The sequence below is a fragment of the Carcharhinus amblyrhynchos genome, chromosome 19 (genome assembly GCF_965287045.1).
Source record: "Carcharhinus amblyrhynchos chromosome 19, sCarAmb.v2.hapA, whole genome shotgun sequence".
Classification (NCBI taxonomy): Eukaryota; Metazoa; Chordata; class Chondrichthyes; order Carcharhiniformes; family Carcharhinidae; genus Carcharhinus; species Carcharhinus amblyrhynchos.
The window spans coordinates 53,249,361-53,273,099 of NC_137342.1; the positions used below are offsets into that span (position 1 = coordinate 53,249,361).

At 42.4% G+C, this 23,739-nt stretch overlaps 1 protein-coding gene across 1 annotated transcript in view; it reads left to right on the plus strand.

Moving 5' to 3' along the window:
* Positions 1-17,622, plus strand: part of LOC145355535 (semaphorin-3E-like) — a 280,261-nt gene extending 262,639 nt beyond the window's left edge. The window contains exons 15-17 of the mRNA XM_080207783.1: positions 3,023-3,090; positions 5,862-5,998; positions 16,652-17,622. Coding sequence (XP_080063909.1) covers positions 3,023-3,090; positions 5,862-5,998; positions 16,652-17,113 — 667 coding nt within the window. The 3' untranslated portion in view covers positions 17,114-17,622. The remainder of the gene's footprint in view (positions 1-3,022; positions 3,091-5,861; positions 5,999-16,651) is intronic.
* The last annotated feature ends 6,117 nt before the right edge of the window (positions 17,623-23,739 follow it).

The window sequence follows — 23,739 nt, forward strand, 5'->3', positions numbered from 1 at the left end:
AAGCCATGCCCCCTTGTGCTAGCTTTCTCCATCCGAGGAAAAAGGCTATCACTATCCAGTCTATCTAAACCTCTAATCATCTTATATGTTTCAATAAGGTCCCCTCTTAGCCGCCTTCTTTCTAGCGAAAACAACCCCAAATCCCTCAGTCTTTCCTCATAGGACCTCCCCTCCATACCAGGCAACATCCTGGTAAACCTCCTCTGCACCCTCTCCAAAGCCTCCACATCCTTCCTATAATGTGGGGACCAGAACTGCACACAATACTCCAAGTGCGACCGCACCAGAGTTGTGTACAGTGGGATTAGGTGGGATTACGGGGATAGGACATGAGCGGGATTGTTGCCGGTGCAGACATGATGGGCTGAATGGCCTCCTGCACTGTAGGGTTTCTATGACCTCTACTATTTTCTATGTATTATCTCCAAATCTGCAGATGATACAAAGTTGGGTGGGAGGGTGAGCTGTGAGGAGGATGCAGAGATACTGCAGTGTGATTTGGACAGGTTGAGTGTGTGGGCATCTGCATGGCAGATACAGCATAATGTGGATAAATGTGAGGTATCCACTTTGGTAACAATTGTAGAGAAACAGATTATCACATCAATGGGTGTAAATTGGGAGAGGTGGATACTCAGCAAGACCTTGGTGTTCTTGTGCATCAGTCACTGAAAGTAAGTACGCAGGTACAGCAGGCAGTAAAGGCGAATGGTATGTTGGCCTTCATAGCGAGAGGATTGGAGTACAGGGATAGGGATGTTTTGCTGTAATTGTACAGGGCCTTGGTGAGGCCACACCTGGAGTATTGTGTGCAGTTTTGGTGTCCTTATCTGAGGAAGGATGTCCTTGCTATAGACAGAGTGCAGCGAAGGTTTACCAGGCTGATTCCTGGGATGGCAGGTCTGTCATATGAGGAGAGAATAAGTCAGTTAGGATTACATTAGAAGAGTGAGGCCATCTCATAGAAACTTGTAAAATTTTAACAGGGTTAGACAGGGAAGATTCAGAAAGAATCGGAGGGTGGCGAATGTGTGGAATATCACAGAAAGTAGTTGAGGCCAAAACATTGTCTAATTTCAAGAAGAAGTTACGTACAGCTTTTGGAGATAAAGGGATTAAGAGACATGGAGGGAAGGGGGATCAGGATGTTGAATTTGATGATCAGCAGTGATCATAATGAATGGTGGAGCAGGCTCGAAGGAACGAATGGCCTCTTCCTGCTTCTAGTTTCTAAGGAGGCTGGGAGCTTTGATGTGACAGTAATGCCAGGAATGTACAGCACCTGGTGGTTGTTGTTTATGCTCTGAAACATTGTGAGACGAATAGTTAAAATTCTTATCACCATCATTATCTCACATTGACTGGAGCACATCCAACTCCAGATGCTCCCACAAACACTTACTCAGAGATTAATAAAGTCAAATTTTATTTCATACACTTTTCGTGAATCCTCCAGAGCAGAAAATCTTTCCAATTGAGCTCAGTATAGTTACCGTCATTCAATCATTTTTAGTACCGTTCTCCATCTGTTCCCATTATTTAGCTGTCTGAGTTATCTCGTCAGCTCTATTCTTGCAATATTTATCTTCCATTGTTACAGTCTGTGTTCTGTACGGTGTATGAATAAGGTGAATATCTTAAACCTATTTGCTTAATTGAATGCGAAATTCCAAGAAAGACTTGCAGCTTAAGGTCAAAACAAGTTATAAAGTTATCAGTCGGAATGTTGTGTGTGTTTTTGGGCATCAATTTAAAGGAAATAAAGCGATGGAAAAAATGGAGCCTAGATCTCCCAGGATGTTACCAGGGATAACATCCTGGGGACATACCTGAGAGGTTCGAGCTTTCACTGGGGCTGAGGTTACAGGGTGACTGATAATGACCTTCAGAAACATGAGGGTGATAATAAGATAAATAAAGATAAATTACTTCCAATGACGTTGACAAAGGGATACAAATTTTAAATAATCCAATGGGAATTCAAACAGGAAAATAATTCCTTACACAACAGAATGTTAGAATGTGGGATTATTGACCCGGAACTGTTTCGGAGGCAGAGTCTGCAACTTATTTCAATAGGGAGCTCGATCATTGCTTGTAAAAGAATATTGATGGTGTGGGGAGGGAGTGTAAGCTCGGGTGATGCTGAGTGATTGGGCCAGAGAAAGTTACTGACTAAAAGGTAAATGGATCAGGTGACGAGTCTCTGCGCTGAGTAATAATCTCCTCATCTCTCCAAACATTTCTCGAAATATTTTGGGTAAAATGCTAACCTCATCCAGGGGAAGGAAAGGGTTCCGCCCAATAACTCAGCGCTTGACCAGTTACTTGTTTCTAATGCTGCGTTAGAGATGTATTTATTCCTTCTGTTTATTGAAGAAACAGCTGTTCTGGTGAAGAAGCCATTAAAATATTCATGGAAATGAGCTGCATCTTTAGATTCCATCATGTACAATTTAGCAGAACTATTTCCACATTACGTATGTGTATGGTGGAGTGTGCAAAATGTTAAACTCGTTTCCACAATTCAGGAACTGGTCGATGTTTCCTGAGGACACAGCACGCTTGTAATTGGTCAATGCACAAAACGAGCTCCAGAAAGTCATCAGCTGATCTTTCCACCATCCGAGTTTTATTTTCCATTGTCTTGGAAAATATCACCAAGACTTCCAATTTCCAACTGAGTAACAGTGACACTGAGACTAAGGCCGGGATTCTCCAACGTCGCTCATGGCTGGGATTCTCTGACCTCGCCCACAGCCGGGATGCTCGGATCTCGCCTGCAGCCGGGATTCTCCGGTCCTCTGCAGTGAATGGAGATTTGACTGAGTGCCAAATTCCCTGTTCTCGCTGGCAGTGGTGTGGGCCATAGATCGTCAGAGAATTCCGACCTATTAATGCACATATTGGCTTCAGAAAACTCATGTTGAGAAAATACCTGGAATATGATGTACCTCCAGATATTACTGGCAGATTGTGTATTCTTGAATATTAAACTATCCTGTCTATCCTTCTCCTGTAGGCGCTTTCGCAGGCAGGATATTCGACATGGTGATGCTATCCAACAGTGCCTTGGGCAACACTGGAATGGTAAGTGATTACCCAATGAAACAGCTGTTATTGGTGAGAGGATATACCTCATTGGTCGGACAATCGATCACTGATCAAGAGGTCCTTGGTTCCAATCGGGTGTTCTCATTGGTCACTTTGTTCTGTGTTTTCCAAATTATAGCAACGTTTGCACTTTAAAAAGACCCTGATTGGCTAGAAAGTCAAGAATATTGTTGCAAATTTGTCTTTCTTTGAATGATACGATGGCACAGTGGTTAGCACTGCTGCTTCACAGCGCCAGAGACCCAGGTTTGATTCCTGCTTTGGGTCACTGTCTGTGTGCATGTTCTTGCCGTGTCTGTGTGGGTTTCCTCCGGGTGCTCCAGTTTCTTCGAACAGTCCAAAGATGTGCAGGTTAGATGGGATGGCCATGCTAAATTTGCCGGTTAGAATCCCAGGATGTGTAGGTTAGGGGGTTTGATGGGATGAATGTGTAGGATTGTGGGAATTGGGCCAGGGTGGGATACTCTGTCAGATCCCATCGTCTCCTTCAGCACTGTCCGGATTCTAGGAAATTCAGTTCAAAATCCTGGCTGATTGATTGTAAAATGATATAAATTCACGAACATTTTATTTTTTCTCACTTTGAAGAACTCTTCTCAAGAATTAGCAAATTGAAGTATTTATCATGGTTAAAATCCAATTTTTAGTTTCAGTTTTTTGCACTCAGCCAAATGTATAATTCTGACATAATTTCTATTCACCATGCTGTAATCTCCTGTGTATGGCATTCACAAATAAGTGGAAATAATTCCAGCCATTTCTCATTCCTAATCCTGTCTTTGCTCCGATGATATTCCCATTTTCCATTTGCTATATTTCAACTCTTTCTATCAAAGTCAGCCGTAGATATCTTTCTGAAAGACTTTTCCATATCTCTGATCTTTGGAGTTAACTTGTTCTCAGACCCTGAAATTGACAATATTAAAGACCTGGAATTTTGGAATGAACCTGAGAAGTTGCTACATCGGTGAAACATTTTTCCCCCGATGGCAGGGGTGATATTAATATTCACTTTCATTGGACCTGCACCCAGTGGTCAGAAACATTGGCCATGCACTATGGGGGTCAGAAAGAGTTGGAGAGGGGGCTAGGAATCTGAAAAATCAGGAGTGAAGATGGAGAAAGGAGGGCCTGCCACCTTCAGTGGCATTTTGCCAGTAACGAGGAGGATGGAGGATATTCCTCCCACTCAGGGCCCAGTTCATAGGATCATAGAATCCCTACAGTACAGAAGGAGGCCATTCGGCCCATTGTGGCTGCACCAACAATAAATCCATCCTATCCCCATAACCCCACATATTTACACTGCAAATGCCCCTAAAATCTAGGATCTCTGAATCCTCGTCACAGTTCACCCTCCCACCCAACTTGGTATCATCTGCAAACTTAGAGATGTTACATTTTGTTCCCTCATCCAAATCATTAATATATATTGTGAATAGCTGGGGTCCCAGCACCAATCCCTGTGGCACCCCCCTTAGTTACTGCCTGCCAATTTGAAAACACCCATTAATTCCTGTTTCCTCTCTGCCAACCAGTTTTCAATCCATCTCAGTACACTTCCTCCAATCCCATGCACTTTCTTCTCACACTCCAAAGAAGTGGAGGTTAGGTTAATTGGTCATGCAAAATTGCCCCTTAGCATCAGAGGGATTAGCAGGGTAGATCCGTGGGGTTATGAGGATAGGGTCTGGCTGAGATTGTTGTCGGTACAGACGGAATGGAGTGAATGTCTTCCTTCTGCTTTATATGGATTCTATGATTCAATGAAACACATGGGATTCTTTTGGAGAATGACAGGGTAAATCCTGAGAGGGTGTTTCCGCTTGTGGGAGCGTCCAGGACCAGATGGCAGGGTCTCAGAATAAAGGGGCATCAATATAAGACTGAGGTTGGGATTTTCCAGCTACCCTTGCCCCAAGGGGAGGGTGGGGACCATGTTGGGGGTCTGCCAAGGGACCCATCAGGAGAGCCCTGATGCCCCAGTGCTGGTGTGAAGATGACAATGCTGCCCAAGGGCAGGGAGGGGTGGGGGTGGTTCTGATGTTCATGGCAGAGTGAAGGAGGCGGCTGCCCAGTTCTCCAGCAGATCTCCAGCCCTGCAGAATGATGCCCAAGAGCTCTGAAGGCAGTTTTACCAGCGTGTGTAGGCTTCACGCCCAAACCCCCAGACCCTGCCCTCATCCCCCTGCCCTGAGCCCTCATCCCCCTGCCTATACCGGTGCCAAGCTCCCAGCTGTCAGAAAAAGTGACAGATTGCCAGAAGATTGTGGTGTGGAGCTCACTGGAAAGAGTGACACAGAGAACTCCCCCCTCTCCATGTTCGCCCTAAGGCTGGAAATCCCTGCTCGAGGTCCATGTCCCACCTGCTACAATTCCTGTAGTGAGTGAGATGGGAAATTGGGCCCTGTGATGAAGAAGAATTTTGTCTCTCAAAGGATTGTGAGTCTTTGGAACTTTTTGTCATAGAGAGCTGTGAGGGCAGAGTTCTTGTGTATATTTAAGGCTGAGATGTGTAGATCTTTGGTCATTAAGGGAATGAAAGGTTACAGGGAAAGGGCAGGAAAGTGAATGTGAGGAACATTGGATCCTATTGGATGGTAGGGCAGGCTGGAGGGACTGAATGGCCTACTCCTGTTCCTATTTCTGATGGCGTTATTGAAAGCAGAGCGATGAGTTTATATTGATCATCAGTAATTTAGTATTTACAGAAACAAAATTATTTGTTCTTTTCTTCCATGACTCAGATGAGACATTTACAAAAACAGTGGAAAAACTCTTGTACGGAATTGAGAAAAACAGCACCTTGTTGGAATGTAGCCCGAGATCACCACAGGCCAAAGTGTTGTGGTTTGTGGAAACAAGAAACATGAAACAAGAGGAGGTAAATTACCTTTGCTTTTAAAATACTGAAATAATAAAACATATTCGTTCCTCACCAACATTAAGGGCATTTAAATGGTCATTGGATAAACATATGGATGATATTGGAATAGTGAAGGTTAGATGGGCTTTAGATTGGTTTCACAGGTCGGCACAACATCGAGGGTCGAAGGGCCTGCACTGCGCTGTAATGTTCTATGTTCACAAGAACTGAAGAGCGCTTATTAAATTTCATTGTGGCCAAGGATGTACAAATCACTGGAATACTGTAAAATCTGCTTTGTTGAAGCATAGATTGGCAACAACTCTTAAATCAGCCTGTTTTTGGGTGGCACACTGGCACAGCAGTGAGCACTACTGCCTCACAGCACCAGGAATCACCAGAGTTTGATTCCCGCCTTAAAGTAAAGTTAAAATTTAAAGTTTATTTATTTGTCACAAGTAAGGCTTACATTAACACTGCAATGAAGTTACTGTGAAATTCCCTGAGTCGGTACACTCGAACGCCTGTTCAAGGTCACCTGTCTGCGTGGAGTCTATACATTCTCCACATATCTGCATGGGTTTCCTTCGGGTGCTCCAGTTTCCTCCCGTAGTCCAAAAGACGTGGAGGTGCTTTGGCTATGTTAAATTATCTCTCAGTGCCCCCGAACAAATGCCAGAGTGTGGCAACTAGGGGATTTTCACAGTAACTTCATTGCAGTGTTAATGTAAACTTAATTGTGATGCTGATAATTAAACATTAATTCTTGTTCTAACAATATAAAGTTTGGTACATAAGTAAAGCCAACATAACCCTTTTCAGAAAACCTCCTGGTGCCTGTCCTTGGAATCAGATCAGGATCTAACTCAGATTGCAGTATTGATGTGAGTTAGAACCACTTTGTACCAGTGCTGAGATTGTTACAGACAGGAAGGGGTTAATTTAAATGGCCCTGGTTTCTCCTCATTTCCCCCTCTGTCGACAGACAGGTGTTTTTGATATCTGATTTTGCCCTTTAGAAGTGGCGGCGTATTTTGCCCAAACCTTTAGTTTGGAGTGATCCAAACCTCTACTGATGATCTCAGAGCAAACTCGAGATAAGATCAAGTGAAAGGGTTGCTTTATTTACAATGCACACAAAGCACAGAAAGGGGTTTCACAGTCTCTTCCCCTTTTTGCACTCATCCAATAAAGGAAAAGAATGGGGTTCAGGGAAAAGACCACGGAAAAACATTAGGATTGTTGTCCCACATGAGTCCAGGATCAACATTCCAATGGGATATTCCTTCAGAGGTCAGCATGTCGACTGTTGCAGAGTGATCTGTCTGTCCAAAAATGAGGAATTCTACGATGGGAGCAGACATTGGGATGTATTATTCTTGAAGGCGCCGATACACAAGCTCCAGTGTTCCAGTTGTTCACACTGTAGATCAGATCCAGGCAATTTACCTGAACAGAGTCTTACTGCTGTCACCAGTTCAATGGTAAACAGAGACAGACTGCTCCTGGAATCTGACTTATCTTCTGGCACCCATAAGTGACTGGGTTCAGTTCCATGTGGCAATATTAGAAGTTAGGACCATAGAAATGTTACAGCACAGAAGGAGGCCATTTAGCCCCTCTTGTCGATGCTAGCCTGAAGGTACACAAGCACCCTTTCTAATCCCTCTTTCCTATCCCTGGCCCATAGCCCTATAGTTTACAGCACTTCAGTTGCAGATCCAGGTAGTTATTTAAAGAGTTTAGGGTCTCTGCGCCCAACACCAAATTGATTCCAGCAGCTTGGGGGAGGTCATGGGACATAACTCTCATTTCATCTCCTGGTTATTGGTCAAAGGATGTATTTTCCCATGTCTGGAATTTTTAAAATTCATTTATGAGGCAGGGGTGTTGCTGGACGGCCAGCATTTATTAAGAACATAAGAAATAGGAGCAGGAGTCGGCCATCTAGCCCTTCGAGCCTGCCCCGCCATTCAATAAGATCATGGCTGATCTGAAGTGGATCAGTTCCACTTTCCCGCTTTCTCCCCATAACCCTTAATTCCCTTGTCTGTCAAAAACCTATTTACCCGTGACTTAAATATATTCAGCGAGCCTAAAAATATATTTCAGTCGCCTCCACCACTTCAACAGGCAGAGAATTCCAGAGATTCACCACCCTTTGAGTGAAGAAGTTCCTCCTCAACTCTGATCTAAACTGCCCCTCCCCCCCCAACCTTACTTTGAGGCTGTGCCCTCTACTTCTGCTATCCTTTCTAAGCGGGAAGAAACTCTCGACTTCTACCCTATCTATCCCCTTCATTATCTTGTAAGTCTCTAAGATCCCCCCTCAGCCTTCCAAACTCTAACGTGTACAGACCTAGTCTATTTAGTCTCTCTTCATAGGCTAACCCCCTCATCTCCAATTTGAGCCTGATGAACCTCCTCTGCACTCCCTCCAAGGCCAATATATTCTTTCGCAAATGCAGTGAACAAAACTGCACACAGTACTCCAGCTGCGGCCTCACCAGTGCCCTGTACAGTTGCAGCAAGACTTCCCTGCTTTTATATTCTATCCCCCTCGCTATAAAGGCCAGCATCCCATTCGCCTTCTTGATCACCTGCAGACTGGGTTTTTGCGACTCATGCACAAGGACCCCCAGGTCCCTCTGCACCGTGGCACGCTGCAGCTTTTTGCCCTTTAAATAATAATCCCTCCGACTATTATTTCTACCAAAGTGGATAACCTCACACTTGCTAACGTTATACTCCATCTGCCAGGTCCTCGCCCACTTGCTCAGCCTATCCAGATCTCTCTGCAGACTTTCTGCGCCTTCCACGCAATTCGCTTTTCCACTCATCTTCGTGTCATTGCCCTTCCCTAGTTGCCCTTGAAAGGCAGTTGAGAGTCAAAGAACAAAGACAATTACAGTACAGGAACAGGCCCTTCAGCCCTCCAAGCCGACCATGCTGCCTGACTTAACTAAAACCCCCTATGCTTCCAGGGACCATATCCCTCTATTCCTATTTCATTCATGTAATTGTCAAGACGTCCCTTAAAAGTCACTACCGTATAAACTTCCAATACCTCCCATGGCAACGAGTTCTGGGCATCCACCTCTCTGTGTAAAAAATCTGCCTTGTACATCTCTTTTAAAGCTTGCCCCTCGCAACTTAAACCTGTGCCCCCTAGTAATTGACTCTTTCACCCTGGGAAAAAGCTTCTGACTATCCACTCTGTCCATGCCTCTCATAATCTAGTAGACTTTTTTCAGGTTTCCCTTCAACCTCCGTCGCTCCAATGAGAACAAACCAAGTTTCTCCAACCTCTCCTCATAGCTAATGCCCTCCATGCCAGGCAACATCCCAGTAAATCTTTTCTGTACCCCCTCCAAAGCCTCCACATCCTTCTGGTAGTGTGGCTACCAGAATTGAACACTATATTCCAAGTGCAGTTTCACTCATGTTGCTTTATGCAACATGACTTGCCAATTTTTAAACTCGATACCCCGGGCGATGAAGGTAAGCATGCCGTATGCCTTCTTGACTACCTTCTCCACCTGCATTGCCACTTTCAGTGCCCTGTGTACCTGTACACCCGGATCCCTTTGCCCATCAATACTCCTGAGTTCAGCCATTTACTGTATATTTCCTATCTGTATTAGACCTTCCAAAATGCATTACTCACATTAGTCCTGATTAAACTCCATCTGCCATCTCTCCACCCAAGTCTCCAACTGATCTATACCCTGCTGTATCCTCTGATGGTCCTTGAGGGGGTTGAACTATGAGGAGAGGCTGAATAAACTAGGCTTGTACTCGTCAGAGTTTAGAAGGATGAGTGGAGATCTCATTGAGACGTATAAGATGATGAAAGGGATGGATAGGATAGAGGTGGAGAGGTTCTTCCCACTCAGAAAGGACAGTAGGACTAGAGGGCACAGCCTCAAGATAAGAGGGGGGGGCAGTTTAGAATGGAGTTGAGGAGGAACTTCTTTACTCAAAGGGTGGTGAATCTCTGGAATTCTCTGCCCGTTGAAGCGGTGGCGGCTACCTCGCTAAATATATTTAAGACACGGGTAGATAGGTTTTTGGTAGGCAAGGGGATTAAGGGTTATGGGGAGAAAGCGGGAAAGTGGAACTGAGCCACTTCAGATCAGCCATGATCTTATTGAATGGCGGGGCAGGCTCGAAGGGCTAGATGGCCTACTCCTGCTCCTATTTCTTATGTTCTTATGTCATCATCGCTATCCGCAAATCCACCAACCTTTGTGTCATTCACAACTTACTAATCAATCCAGTTACATTTTCTCCAAATCAGTTATATATATTACAAACAGCAAATACCCCAGCACTGATCCCTGAGGAACGCCACTTGTCCCAGCCCTCCGTTCAGATACACACCCTTCCACTGCTACCCTCTGTCTTTTTTATAGAGGCATGATGTGGAGATGCCGGTGTTGGATTGGGGTAAACACAGTAAGAAGTCTGACAACATCAGGTTTATGTCCAACCGATTTATTTGATAGTAAACGCACTAGCTTCCAGGGTTTGCCCCTTCGTCAGGTGAATGGAGAGTTCTGGCCTCAGGCAGAGCATATAACAGCACAGACAGTTTACAGATTACTGTCACCTGATGAAGGGACAAACCCCAAAAGCTTGCGAGTTTACTATCAAATAAATCGGTTGGACTTAAACCTGGTGTTGTCAGACTTTTTACTGTTCTTTAATAGAGCCAGTTTTGTATCCACCTTGCCAGCTCACCTCTGATCCCATGTGACTTCACCTTCTGCACCAGTCTGCCATGAGGGACCTTGTCAAAGGCCTTACTGAAGTCCATGTAGACAACATCCATTGCCCTACCCTCAATCATTTTCATCACTTCCTTGAAAAACTCAATCAAGTTCACGAGACACGGCCTCCCCTTCACAAAACCATGTTGCCTCTCACTAATACGTCCACTTATTTCCAAGTGGGAATAAATCCTGTCTCGAAGAATCCTCTCCAATAATTTCCCTACAACTGACATAAGGCTCACCGGCCTGTAATTACTTGGATTATTCTTGCTACCCTTCATCTGGAGTCACATGTAGGTCAGACCAGGTAAGGATGGCAGATTTCCTTCTTTAAAGGACGTTCTTGAGCCAGATGGGTCTTTCAGATAATGGACAATGGTTTCATGCTCATAATACATCTTTAATTTCAGATATTTTTATTGAATTCAAATTCCACCACGTAGTGGGATTCGAACCCAGCTCCCCCGAAACATTTGCTGAATTTTTGGATTAACAGTCTAGCAATAATAAACTAGGCTATTGCATCCCCTTGAAGTGTTTAACAGGGGACTCAGGGTCCTTTTTGTCCTTTGCAGACAAAATCGTCTCCAGTGGTTAGAATTCTTCTTGAGAAATGAGAAGAGGGTTTGTGCAGTTCCTGGAAGGAGCATTGGTGCCTTTTTAAAGGCAACAAGTCTCTGATATTAGTCTGAAGGCTTGAAATTCCTTTGGTATGGGTCATGGCTAGTCATTTTATAGTGTCGCTAGGTTGATGTAGATATGTATTTCCTTGGTCAGGATGAAAATGTAACATTGATTAAAGCTGAAACATTGATTCTTTCATGAGATATTGGCATGATTGGCTGGGCCAGTATCTGTTGTCCAATGGAGTCATAGTCACAGAGCAGTTAAGGACAGCAATTTCCTAATCTGAAGGACATGAGTGAACCAGATGGGTCTGTATGACAATAATTTCATGGCCATTGGACTTCTTGCAATTCCAGATTTGTATTTAATTCAAATTTCACCATCTGCCATGATGAGGGTTTGAACTGGGTTCCGGAGCATTACCGTGGGTCTCTGGATTACCAGTCCAGTGACAATATTACATTGTTACTGACCCCATTTAAAACCTGTAGTAAGATCAGGCCAAGTTCTGCTGAGTAATGTTTAATTCATAATGAGCCTATCAGACTATGATATTACTCCAAGATATCTGAAGAATTGGGAATTTCACACTGATATAAAAGTGTGACATGATTGTCCCGACTCCCCACAGAACAGGATTTGTGATGTTGAACTAAAGGTAAATCTTAAATGTTTTTAGTTAGGGAACTTTTTAAATCTCCCATCCTTAAGTTGGTACTATTCCAGGGGACCATGTAGTTTGGCAATTTGTTTGTGAATATGAGTGTCTCTTTCTAATTGCTAATATATTGCTGTAGCAAGAAAAGAGTGTTAATGCTTGGTTTCTGTGTTCACACTAATCTTGCACCGAAAAGAAGTGGTGACATTATGAAAATGCTTGGGGTTCCCTGATGTTCTTGGGAGTGCACTAGGAATTCCGCAGCTCAGAAAGTTGGGAAATCCTGATCTGAACCATATAAAACATGGAAGCATTGTGAGCTGTGAGGAGAATAGTGTAGAACTTCAAAAAGATGTTGATAGTTGGTGGAATGGATGGGTTGTGGCAGATATAGTTCAACGTGGAGAGATGTGAAATGATATGTTTTGGTCAGACAATTATGGAGAGACAATGTAACATCAAGAGTTCAATTCTAAATCGTGTGTAGGAGCAGAGGAAACAAAAGAACAAAGAACAGAGAAAATGACAGCACAGGAACAGGCCCTCCGACCCTCCAAGCCTGCACCGACTAGGCTGCCCAACTGAACTAAAACCCCTACCCTTCTGGGGACCGTATCGTTCTATTCCCATCCTATTCATGTGCATGCCAAGATGCCCCTTAAAAGTCACTACCGTATCCGCTTCCACTCCCTCCCCCAGCAATGAGTTCCAGGCACCCACCACCCTCTGTGTAAAAAATCTGCCTCGTACATCTCCTTTAAACCTTGCCCCTCGCACCTTAAACCTGTGCCCCCAGTAATTGACTTTTCCACCTGGGAAAAAGCTTCTGACTATCCACTCTGTCCGTGCCCCTCATAATCTTGTAGACTTCTATCAGGTCTCCTCTCAACTCCATCACTCTAGTGAGAACAAACCAAGTTTCTCCAACCTCTCCTCATATCTAATGCCCTCCATACCAGGCAACATCCTGGTAAATCTTTTCTATACCCTCTCCAAAGCCTCCACATCCTTCTGGTAGTGTGGCGACCAGAATTGAACATTATATTCCAAGTGCGGCCTAACTAAGGTTCTATAAAGCTGCAACATGATTTGCCAATTTTTAAACTCAATCCCCCAGCCAATGAAGGTAAGCATGCCGTATGCCTTCTTGACTACCTTCTCCACCTGTATTGCCACTTTCAGTGACCCGTGTATCTGTACACCCAGATCCCTCTGCCTATCAATACTCTTAAGGGTTCTGCCACTTACTGCATTTTTCCTATTTGTATTCGACCTTCCAAAATGCATTATCTCACATTTATAAATTTGGCAATGGAATATTGCATACAGTTCTGAAAATCACATTTTAGAGAGGATGTGAAGGCATTAGAGAGAATGCAGAAGAGGCTTACAAAAATGGTTCCAAGGATGAGGAAGAACTTAGAAGATGGGAATGTACTTCTTGATGGAAAGAAAATTGAGAGGAGATTTGACAAAGATATTCAAAATCATGAGGGGCTTGGACAGAGTAACGAGGGAGAAATTGTTCCAAGTTATGAAAGGAATGGGAACACAAAGGCACATATTCAAAGTAATTGGAGAAAAAAAGGAAAAGTGACATGAGATAAAAATGTTGTAATGTAGCCAGTGGTTCAGGTCTGGAATACATTGCCAGAGGGTGTTGGCAGCAAGTTCAACTGAGGCATACAAGAGGAAATTAAATGATTGTCTGCAGGGTTACAGGGAGGAGGAGGAGAATGGCACAAGGTGAATTGTTCATGCAGAGGGACAACGCAGACACGATGAGCCAAACAGCCCCCTCCTGTTCTGTAGTGATTCTGTGGTTGTACTCATTTTGTTTTTATGTTTGGGTGCCTGGTAATTTAGATTCCGGGTATCTTTCACTTACAATCCAGTGGCCCTGACGACAGTGCTGTAATAAATGAAGAAGTCATGGTGTTTTGAGCATGTTTAGCTGCCACAGAAGTCTATAAATAGATTATCAATCAAAATGTTATTTTGAAAGAGAAGGTCACAGATATAAAAACACAGCACAGAAAGACTCGGAAAATCTATTCTGCTGATAATTAAATGTTAGAGCTGGAGTTATTTACATTATGGTTTAAGGTTTTTAATCACTAATTGTAAATTTTAAACATTATGGAGATTATTGGGATAGGCGTTCACAAAAATGAAACAGCTTGTTGCTACTTTCTCTGCTGCTGGAAACACAATCTGTTGATTCCCTGCGATCTCCTTATTAACTTATGGTAATTGGAGTTTTTCCTTTATTTTTTCATGGGAGAGAGGGTATCGCTGGGACAGTCAGGATTTATTTCCCATTCCCAATGGCAATTGAACTGAGTATTAATGAAGGCAGCAAAAAATAGGTCATTTCAGGCAGCAGTGAAGAGTCTGACACATTGTTATGACTCTGGTGTCACACGTAGACCAGACAAGTTAAGAACACAGATTTCCTTACCTGAAGGACATTAGTGAACCAGATGGGTTTTTAAAAACAAATGATGATGGTTGTCATGGTCACCATTGCTTAGTTTAGTTTATTGCAGATTTATTAATTTAGTTTAAATTCTACCAGCTGCCACAGTGGGATTTGAACCACAGTCCCCAGAACATTAGCCTGGGCCTTGGATTACGAGTCCAGTGACAGCACTACTACACCACTATTTCCCTATATTTAAGCTGTGTTAAGGACACAGCTGATGGTAAATGTTGGGTTATTCTAAATGTCAGACAAGAACCTTGAAGCCACTGCCCTCAACTGAAATATGCAATTCGGTTGAATGTGAAGAAAGATTTAAACCCAGAAAGTGATGTCCCAGACATTGTGAGACATGTTAACTAAGTTAACTACTTTACTAAACAATGAAATAAACAATAATAACATAAACTAGTTCATTTAACTCAGACAATGGTTATACACAGTATCACTAATTTTACTCCAAACACTCCTTACTTCTCTACTTCTTCTCCCCAAAGATTCCACAACAGATTATAGATTTTTAAAACTATAAATATCCAATAACCGTTACCACACCAGGCAGTTATATCTCTTTGAGGTTGTTTCTGAGGTACAAATTGCTGGGGGGTAAACAGCAATTCCTGCTGTGGCTGAAGTCTAATGAAACAGCTCCATTGCACAGATTTAATCATCTCCTTTATATGTGGTTTTCCCCTTTGATCTTTATCTGAGCTAACTTCCTCAGAAATTAAAATTAATTCCCTTTGTTTCCTAAGTTTACATTTTAAAGTGTAAGTTGGGCCGAAGGGCCCGTTTCCATGCTGTAAACCTCGATAACTGTTTGATTCCATGACTCAAAGTGCCCTCATTTTGTGACCCTCTCTTCAAACCTTGTCTCTTCATTTGAAACATTCACATCTTATTTATATTCATTCATGTCCCCATTGTTATCAACTTGCTTTGGATAAGATCTGTGTTTGCAGTGTTGCTAAGCTCATCAACATATCAGTGATGCTAGCTCCATTAATATAACTAAGCTGTCTGTATCTTAATCAACTTACATTTTCCAAAGTTTTAAGAAAGATATATAACCAGCAGAAAATATTTCAATTTCCTGGCTTTTGATGAGAATCAAGATGGTGATACCCACGCTCTATCCTACCAGCCCAGTTATGGTCTCTGCATCCCAATAAATATTGTAATTGTCTAGTTATCATATAATTAACAGGCTTGAAGGTTTAGTTTCCTCTTTTGGAAACCACAGTCATTTTGCAGAAATCACAGGCTGTCAATCAGGCCTAGACTCTGTCAACATTGTGGCCAGGATTAATGGGGTACTTGAGATCCATTCAAGCATGGAAGGAAATGTAAATAAACGCAGATGGCTGGATGAGAAATCCATTGAACTGTCAGTGGAATCTTTTTCAAGACACTGCACGATAAAATTGTTAGAGATCTAATGACATTCACACTGGTGGCCTCTTCATTGCACAGAGTGTGGGAGGTTCTAGTCTGAACTCCCACTAAAAAAACCTGCATGAATTCCTCCAGTTCCCCTGTGAATTCAATGCTTTGAATTTTTTGGGGAGAACTCTGCCCTTCATCTTTCTCATGTTCTCCACCTGCTGTACTAATGATTCCATTACTTCATCAGTTCCCATTTAAGCCTTTAAGATTACCACATACCAATTCTCTGTTTCTCTCTTTGTATAAGAACCATCTGAATTTTTTCAACATTTTAATACTTGCAAACAATGTGCAAATATATAAAAATGTCAAAAAACCCAATATTACTGCAATTTAATCAATAATATACTGGACCAAAACTACACATATTTATATGACATTTTTTTCACTCTTTTAATAAAGGAATTGGTGGGCCGGTATTGGAAAATATATATTTCTAAGTACTGTAGCTCTGCTAGCTCAATATGCAGATTAGAATGACAGAGAGGCTGATTTCTTTCAGAAAGAGATATCTGAAATATTCCTGATATAGGAATCAAAGTTTATCTAATTGTCTGCTTCAGCCTGGTATGTTGGCAAAGTGTGATCTGATCCAGAGCAGGTTGATGTAGATATAAATGCCTGGTCAACAGGATCACTCAATACTTTGTTTAAAGGATGTTCTTGTTGTGATGCTATCATAGGTCAAGACAGATGATCGGGTGATTAAAACAGAGCTTGGATTACTGTTTCTCAATCTGCATAGAATGGATGCTGGAACATATTTCTGCAAAGCAAGAGAACATGGCTTCATCCAGTCAGTGATGAAAATCAGGCTGGATGTTTTGGAAGGGGAGCAGATTAACAGCATATTTCACAAAGATGATGATGAGGAAAAGCCGCACAAAATGCCATGCCAGGTGCAAGCTGGGAACCATCCAGGAACGAGACCATGGTATAAAGAATTTCTCCAGTTAATAGGTTACAGTAACTTCCAGAGAGTGGAGGATTACTGTCAGAAAATGTGGTGTAATGAAAAGAAGAGAAAGAAAAACAAAGTAACTGTGAACAAATGGAAGTTTAGCAGCGCACAGGAGCGGAAAATGAAAAACAGAGGTTTGCATTCTGAACACCGACGAACGCCACGGCATGTTTTAGACACATGAGGATCAAACATAAACCTTTTTTTTAAGAATGATACGATGGTGATAGCAAAAATATCAAAGAAATGTTTTCAGAAACACATCTCCTGTTTACAAAATGCACAGCAGTTTCCTATTAGATTCACATTTGGATTCAAAGTTCAAAATATCATTAACTCCACATATAAATAGGTGTACGTGTGGCACTGGTAACAGTTGTTGCAATATCTTCAAGTGTATGCTTTAGAGATTTACATGCTTCTTAAAATTCAAGACCATTGTTGTATATAATTTCACAGAATTTTTCAATTAACCTCGAGTAGTTTGCATAGTTATCTTTTCCAATTCCACAGTTGTTCATTCTCCAATAGTTTAAGGATTTTAAAAATGAAATCTGTGGATACATTAATGCCTGAACAGAATTATTAAATTATCTCTGCGGCAATATGGCAAATGTTTCACTTGTTTGTTGACATGGATGTTTTTGAAATGCAACATACAACGTGCTTGTGACACCATCATGATTAAATTGATCCCCATTTTGTTGGGTTTTCTGTGCAAACACTGATAGGCTACCCAATACTTGATTTGACAGGAGTAGTGCCTCTTTAATAAAAATAGTTAACTATGTATGACTTTCTATGCTTAGTGAGTATCAGTCAATGTTTAAACAACCTCAATTAGAGAAAAGGGCAAGTGCAAGGAGATGATCTTTGATTAATCCCATGGCTTTATTTGAACATTGAGAAACATCTTTTTTCCTTTATGCTACAATGGGACGTGGGCATCACTGCGAGGTCAGCATTCGTTGCCCATTCTTTGAACTGAATGCCAGTTAAGAGTCACCCATGTTGCTGTGTGAGTAACACATAGGCCAGAGCAGACTTCCTTCTCTAAAGGACATTAGTAAATCAAATAGGTTCTTTATGGCAACCAACAACGGTTTTATGGGCATCATTAGACTTTTAATTCTAAATTGTTATTAAGTTCAAATTTTAACTTGGGGTGAGATTTAAACCTGGTCCCCAGAACAGCACTCTTGGTCTCTGGATAACTTGTCCAGTGACAATATCATTATCCCACCACCTCCCCTTTTCTTATTTGAATAATCATTTCTAGCTGGATGACATGTTTATATCCAAACATGAATTGATTTTATTTTAATTTTTATCAATTGAGACTTAAAAATAATTGGCACACAAATGTTTTCAAACTGTAACAAGTAGATAATTGATTTTTAAAGGAACTGTCTGCAGTTGAAACTTTTTGTCTCTTTATTCCTCATCATTAAAACGTCAACATTTGCCATTTTGAGATTGGATATGACCAGGATATATATGGAATTGCAATGCAGACCATGTTCTTTATATTTTCCATAGGATATTTGAAATGTATTTTCCTCACAAAGTGTAGCTATTCACATTTTACCGCATTAACTGCATCTGAGACATGATGTTTTCCCATTTCGCCGATGACACATGAAATGAGCTGCTGTGATGCACAATCTTTATTACATTTATTGCATTGTTCTTGTATCATTCACAAATTTGGACATTGTATGACCAAGCCCAGATACGGCAAAAGTATTAATGATCTGAATGTTGAGCTATAAGGAATCTGGCTTACCACCGGTCTGGAAAACATTCTGATTCTCGTTCATTGACTAATTGCATTCACCACCATCCTTTACCAATCCCATGAGCTTTTAGTTCCTAAACAAGTCCGTTATTTGATACTCTATCAAACACCTTCTGAAATTCCACATATAAAACATCTGCTGCCCAAGCTTCATTGACCTGGTTTAATACAATTCAAGAGGAATACAATTTAAGAGCTGAGGAGTTACGTTAAGCTGATATAGAACCTTGGTTAGATCCACCAGTACCATCTTTCACACCCGTGAGTTTGAATAACCAGAAGAACAAAGCAGTAGACTGATAGGAATGTGAACACATTCAGCTTCCTCTCAAAACCACATCGAATCCTGCCTTGGGAAAATGTCAACATTCCTTCATTGTCATTGAGTCAAAATCCTGCAGTTTCCTCCTTGACAGTACATTGGGTTTACCTAACCCACATGGACTGCAGTGGTTCAAGAAGGCAGTTCACCACCACCTTCTCAAGGGTAATTAGAGATTGGCCATAAATATTGGCCAGGCCAGAGACGCCCACAAACCAGGAACTGACTTTACAAAAAGCTCAGAGGTTTTGTGCACAATTCTGATCTCCTTCATTATCAAAAGAAATGTTGGAGGAAAATAGAATTACAGAGATGAAACTAGAACTAAACCGATGTAACTATCATGGAAACCTCAGCATTTAGGACATCTTTCTTCAGAAAACAAAATTCTGAGAGACAACATAGTAGAGATCTTTAAAATTATGAGAAGTTTCCTATGTAAGTTTCAAAGAAAATGGTTCAACTGGTGAAATTAACAAAAATAAAGGTCACAATTTTAAAATAATTTCTAATAAATCTAATAAGCTATGGGCTAAATGTTGGTAAATGGGATTAGGTGGGGGGGTCAGGTATTTCTCACGCGTTAGCGCAGACTCAATGGGACCTCTTTTACCATTTTGATTCTAAGTGCTGGGCAGACTTGAAACTGGGAGCGTTTCAGATCTGACTCTCAGACCTGTTTCCAGGCACCCCCGTACGCATTCTGCCTGAAAAAATATCAGTGAGTCTGACTCATGCTACAGAAGACTGTGAATGGGGCTTAACGCGCCTGAAACCCCGCAGCTCCATTCAGCGCCTCCAACTGCGCATGCGCAGAAAAAACAGAATCCCTCCCGGGCCGGGTAATGCCTCCCCCAGGCCCTCACAGATATTAGTGACCCCCTTATACCCCCACCTCCCAGCCTGATCGTGAGCCTCTTCCTCCCTCCACTGATCTCAGGTGGGGTGGCAGTGGACCCCCCTCACCCCCCCCATCCCTGACCCCACTGATCTGAAGCAGACAGCCATCAGACTCTCGACACTTACCTCCTCACTAACTAGAGCACCTGAATCAGATTTATATGGAGCATGTTTGTTTGGTGCTGAATCTGGCCGGGTGAACACGGCGTTAAAGGGGGAAGTGTCAGTCAGGTTGAGCATCAATTTAAATGCATGCTACTCACCTCACACCTGAATTTACCAAGTTTTCGCGCCTGAAAACAGGCTCAACACAATAATAAAATCAGGCCCAATGGGTCAAAGGGCAACATATGATTCTCTGATTCTATAAAACCAATAAAGAGTTGAGGAGAAATGTCTTTATTCAGAATGTGGAACCACATGAAGAGATACATACATTCAAGCTGAGAGAGATATTAATGTATGATTTTGTTCTTAGGTAGCTGAAATATGCAGGTGGATAGCATTTTCTTCAAATCTGAAGATGTCGACTGTTGCTGAACTGTTGTTTCTGGGTTTGGAGCTGGGGCAGGCTGACTGATCAGAGGAAAATGATTGATTCATGTACTTGCAACCTAAGCTGAGCAACATCAGCTCTGAAGCTCTAATTGGCATCCAAAGGTTAATTAATTTTAGGACGGAGCTCACAGGACAAGCTGAGGGTATCTTACACCTTTCATTGGTCCAAATGACAGGTATACAACATCAAGTGACAGGTCCATCCATGGAGCATACACCTGGGAGGTGTGTCTTGCTTCCAATCCAAGTGCTGATTAGGCAGCTTTGTAATTGTACAGGTTGTGTCACTGAGGGTGAATGACTTTGAAGAAAGAAGGAAGTTCAATATTCACATCAGAAGTACAAAAATTAAGCAAAATTTCAACAGATTTGTAATCATGCTAGCTTAGCTTGATAGAACAAAGAAAATTACAGCACAGGAATAGGCCCTTCAGCCCTCCAAGTCTGTACCGACCATGCTGCCTGACTGAACTAAAGACCCTTACCCTTCCAGGGACCATATCCCTCCATTCTCATCTATTCATGTATTTGTCAAGACACCCCTTAAAAGACACAATTGTATTTGCTTCCACCACATCCCCAGCACCTACCACCCCCCATTAACATTCTGCCCCGTAGATCTCCTTTAAACCTTACCCCTTCCACCTTAAAACTGTGCCTCCTAGTAATGGACTCTTCCACCCTGGAGAAAAGCTTCTGACTATCCACTCCATGCCCCTCATTATCTTGTAAACTGCTGTCAGGTCGCCCCTCAACCTCCGTCAATCCAGTGAGAATAAAACAAGTTTCTCCAACCTCTCCTTGTAGTTAAGGCCTTCCATACCAAGTAACATCCTGGTAAATCTTTAATACATGCTGGTAAACCTCTAGTAGTGATCTGTCAGTTTCCAGAGATTTAGTTGTATTAAATTAAATCCTGAAATATTGACAGAGTATTTATTGTTGGATAACGATTTGGGAAGACACTCCTAAGTAACACTCAGTTTGCTGGAATCTGAAGAGAAATACATTGCACGTCATTTCTGGCAGCTCTTGTGTGCACTTAACTTCATCCTACAGATAATTTCAAACAAACACACGAATAAATGACTCATGGTACTTATTCCATTGAATTGGAAAAGATGATACACCCACATGATTACATTTTGATTAGGAAGCCAAATGGAATGTTGGTGTTGATTGAAAGAGGAATAGAATATAGAAGAGGAAAGTTTTACCACAAGTCTACTGGGCCTTGTGCATTCACATCTGGAATACTGTGTGCAGTTTTGGTCTCCTGGATCCCTGACCTTGCCCACGACTGGGAGGCTGCACTGAACAGAGAATTAACTGAATGTCAAATTCTCCATTCTCATTGGTAGCGGTGAGAAGGCGAATGGGATCAGTGAATTCCAGCCACAATTGTTTCAGGAGCAGTTCAGAGAAGGTTCACTGGAGTCATTCCTGGGATGAGGGAGTTTGTCTTCTGGAGAAAGATTGGACAGGTGGCCTATGTTCACTGGAGTTTAGAAAAATGATCTTATTAAAACAGATAAGATCCTGTGAGATTTGATAGGGTGGATAGCAGAGGATGTTTCCCCTTGTGGTGGAGAGATATTGTTAATAAGAGGGCTCCCTTTTAAGGCAGAGATGAGGAGAAATTATTTCTCCCAAAGGATCATAGATTCTCTCTCACGGAGACCAGTGGTAGCCGGGGGGTCATTGCATGTATTTAACACTGAGTTAGGCAGATTTTTGTTACGCAAGGGGGTTATGGGGGCAGACAGGAAAGTGGGGCTGAGACACGACCAGTTCAACCATGATCTTATTGAATGGTGGAGAAGGCTCAAGGGGCTGAATGGCCTACTCCTGCTCCTATGTTCCTATGTCTTACAGCACACCACCATACCACCATTTTACAATCAATATCTCTAACAGATATTTGGACTACCACTCCCTCCAATGAGTTGTCCATGAAGAGCAAGATACAAAAATATGCAAGCTGTAAGTCCATTATTTATGGATAATATCATTGTATCTGAATCAGTTACGCATTGTGACAAATGAGAGAACACAAAATAACAAGCATTGAGATAGTTAACCTTCTCATATCACATCTCAGAAATGGTTCCAATGCAAAGACTTCTCTTTCTATGCTGCCATGATGATGTAGTCTATTTGCTGATTTACAGTTCAGAGTGGACCATTTACCACGACCACTTAAATGCCCATGAACCTAGAGACTGCAGCATCAGACGGTACTTATTATCAATCATGTTCTCAGCCATTGGGCATGCACATCCACTTCCAGGAGCAGGAGCCCTATCTAAGGGTAGAGGACATTCTCATAGCATAGCAGCTAACACAGGGCAGCTCAGGTACTGTACAGTGAAGCCAATGGTGCATAGAACATAGAACATTACAACGCAGTACAGGCCCTTCAGCCCTCGATGTTGTGCCGACCAGTGGAACCGATCTTAAAGCCCAACTTTAATTTGGAAAAGCAAATTGTGCGGAGGATGTGGAAAGTCTGCAGAGGGATCTGGATAGGCTGAGTGAGTGGGTGAGGACCTGGCAGATGGAGTATAACGTTAGCAAGTGTGAGGTTATCCACTTTGGCAGAAATAATAGTCAGAGGGATTATTATTTAAAAGGCAAAAAGCTGCAGCATGATACGGTGCAGAGGGATCTGGGGGTCCTTGTACATGAGTCGCAAAAACCCAGTCTGCAGGTGCAGCAGGTGATCAAGAAGGCGAATGGGATGCTGGCCTTTATAGCGAGGGGGATAGAATATAAAAGCAGGGAGGTCTTGCTGCAACTGTACAGGGCACTGGTGAGGCCACAGCTGGAGTACTGTGTGCAGTTTTGGCTGCTGCACTTGTGCAAGGATATATTGGCCTTGGAGGGAGTGCAGAGGAGGTTCACTAGGCTGATACCAGAGAAAAGGGGGTTGGACTGTGAAGAGAGACTAAATATACTAAGTCTGTACTCGTTGGAGTTTAGAAGGATGAGGAGGGATGTTATAGAGATGTATAAGGTAATGAAGGCGATGGATAGGGTAGAGGTAGAGAGATTCTTCCCCCTTAGAAAGAATAGCAGGACTAGAGGGCACAGCCTCAAGATAAGTTTAGATCAGAGTTGAGGAGGAACTTCTTCACTCAAAGGGTGGTGAGTCTCTGGAGTTCTCTGCCCGTTGAAGTGGTGGAGGTTACCTCGCTGAATATATTTAAGTCACGGGTAGATAGGTTTCTGA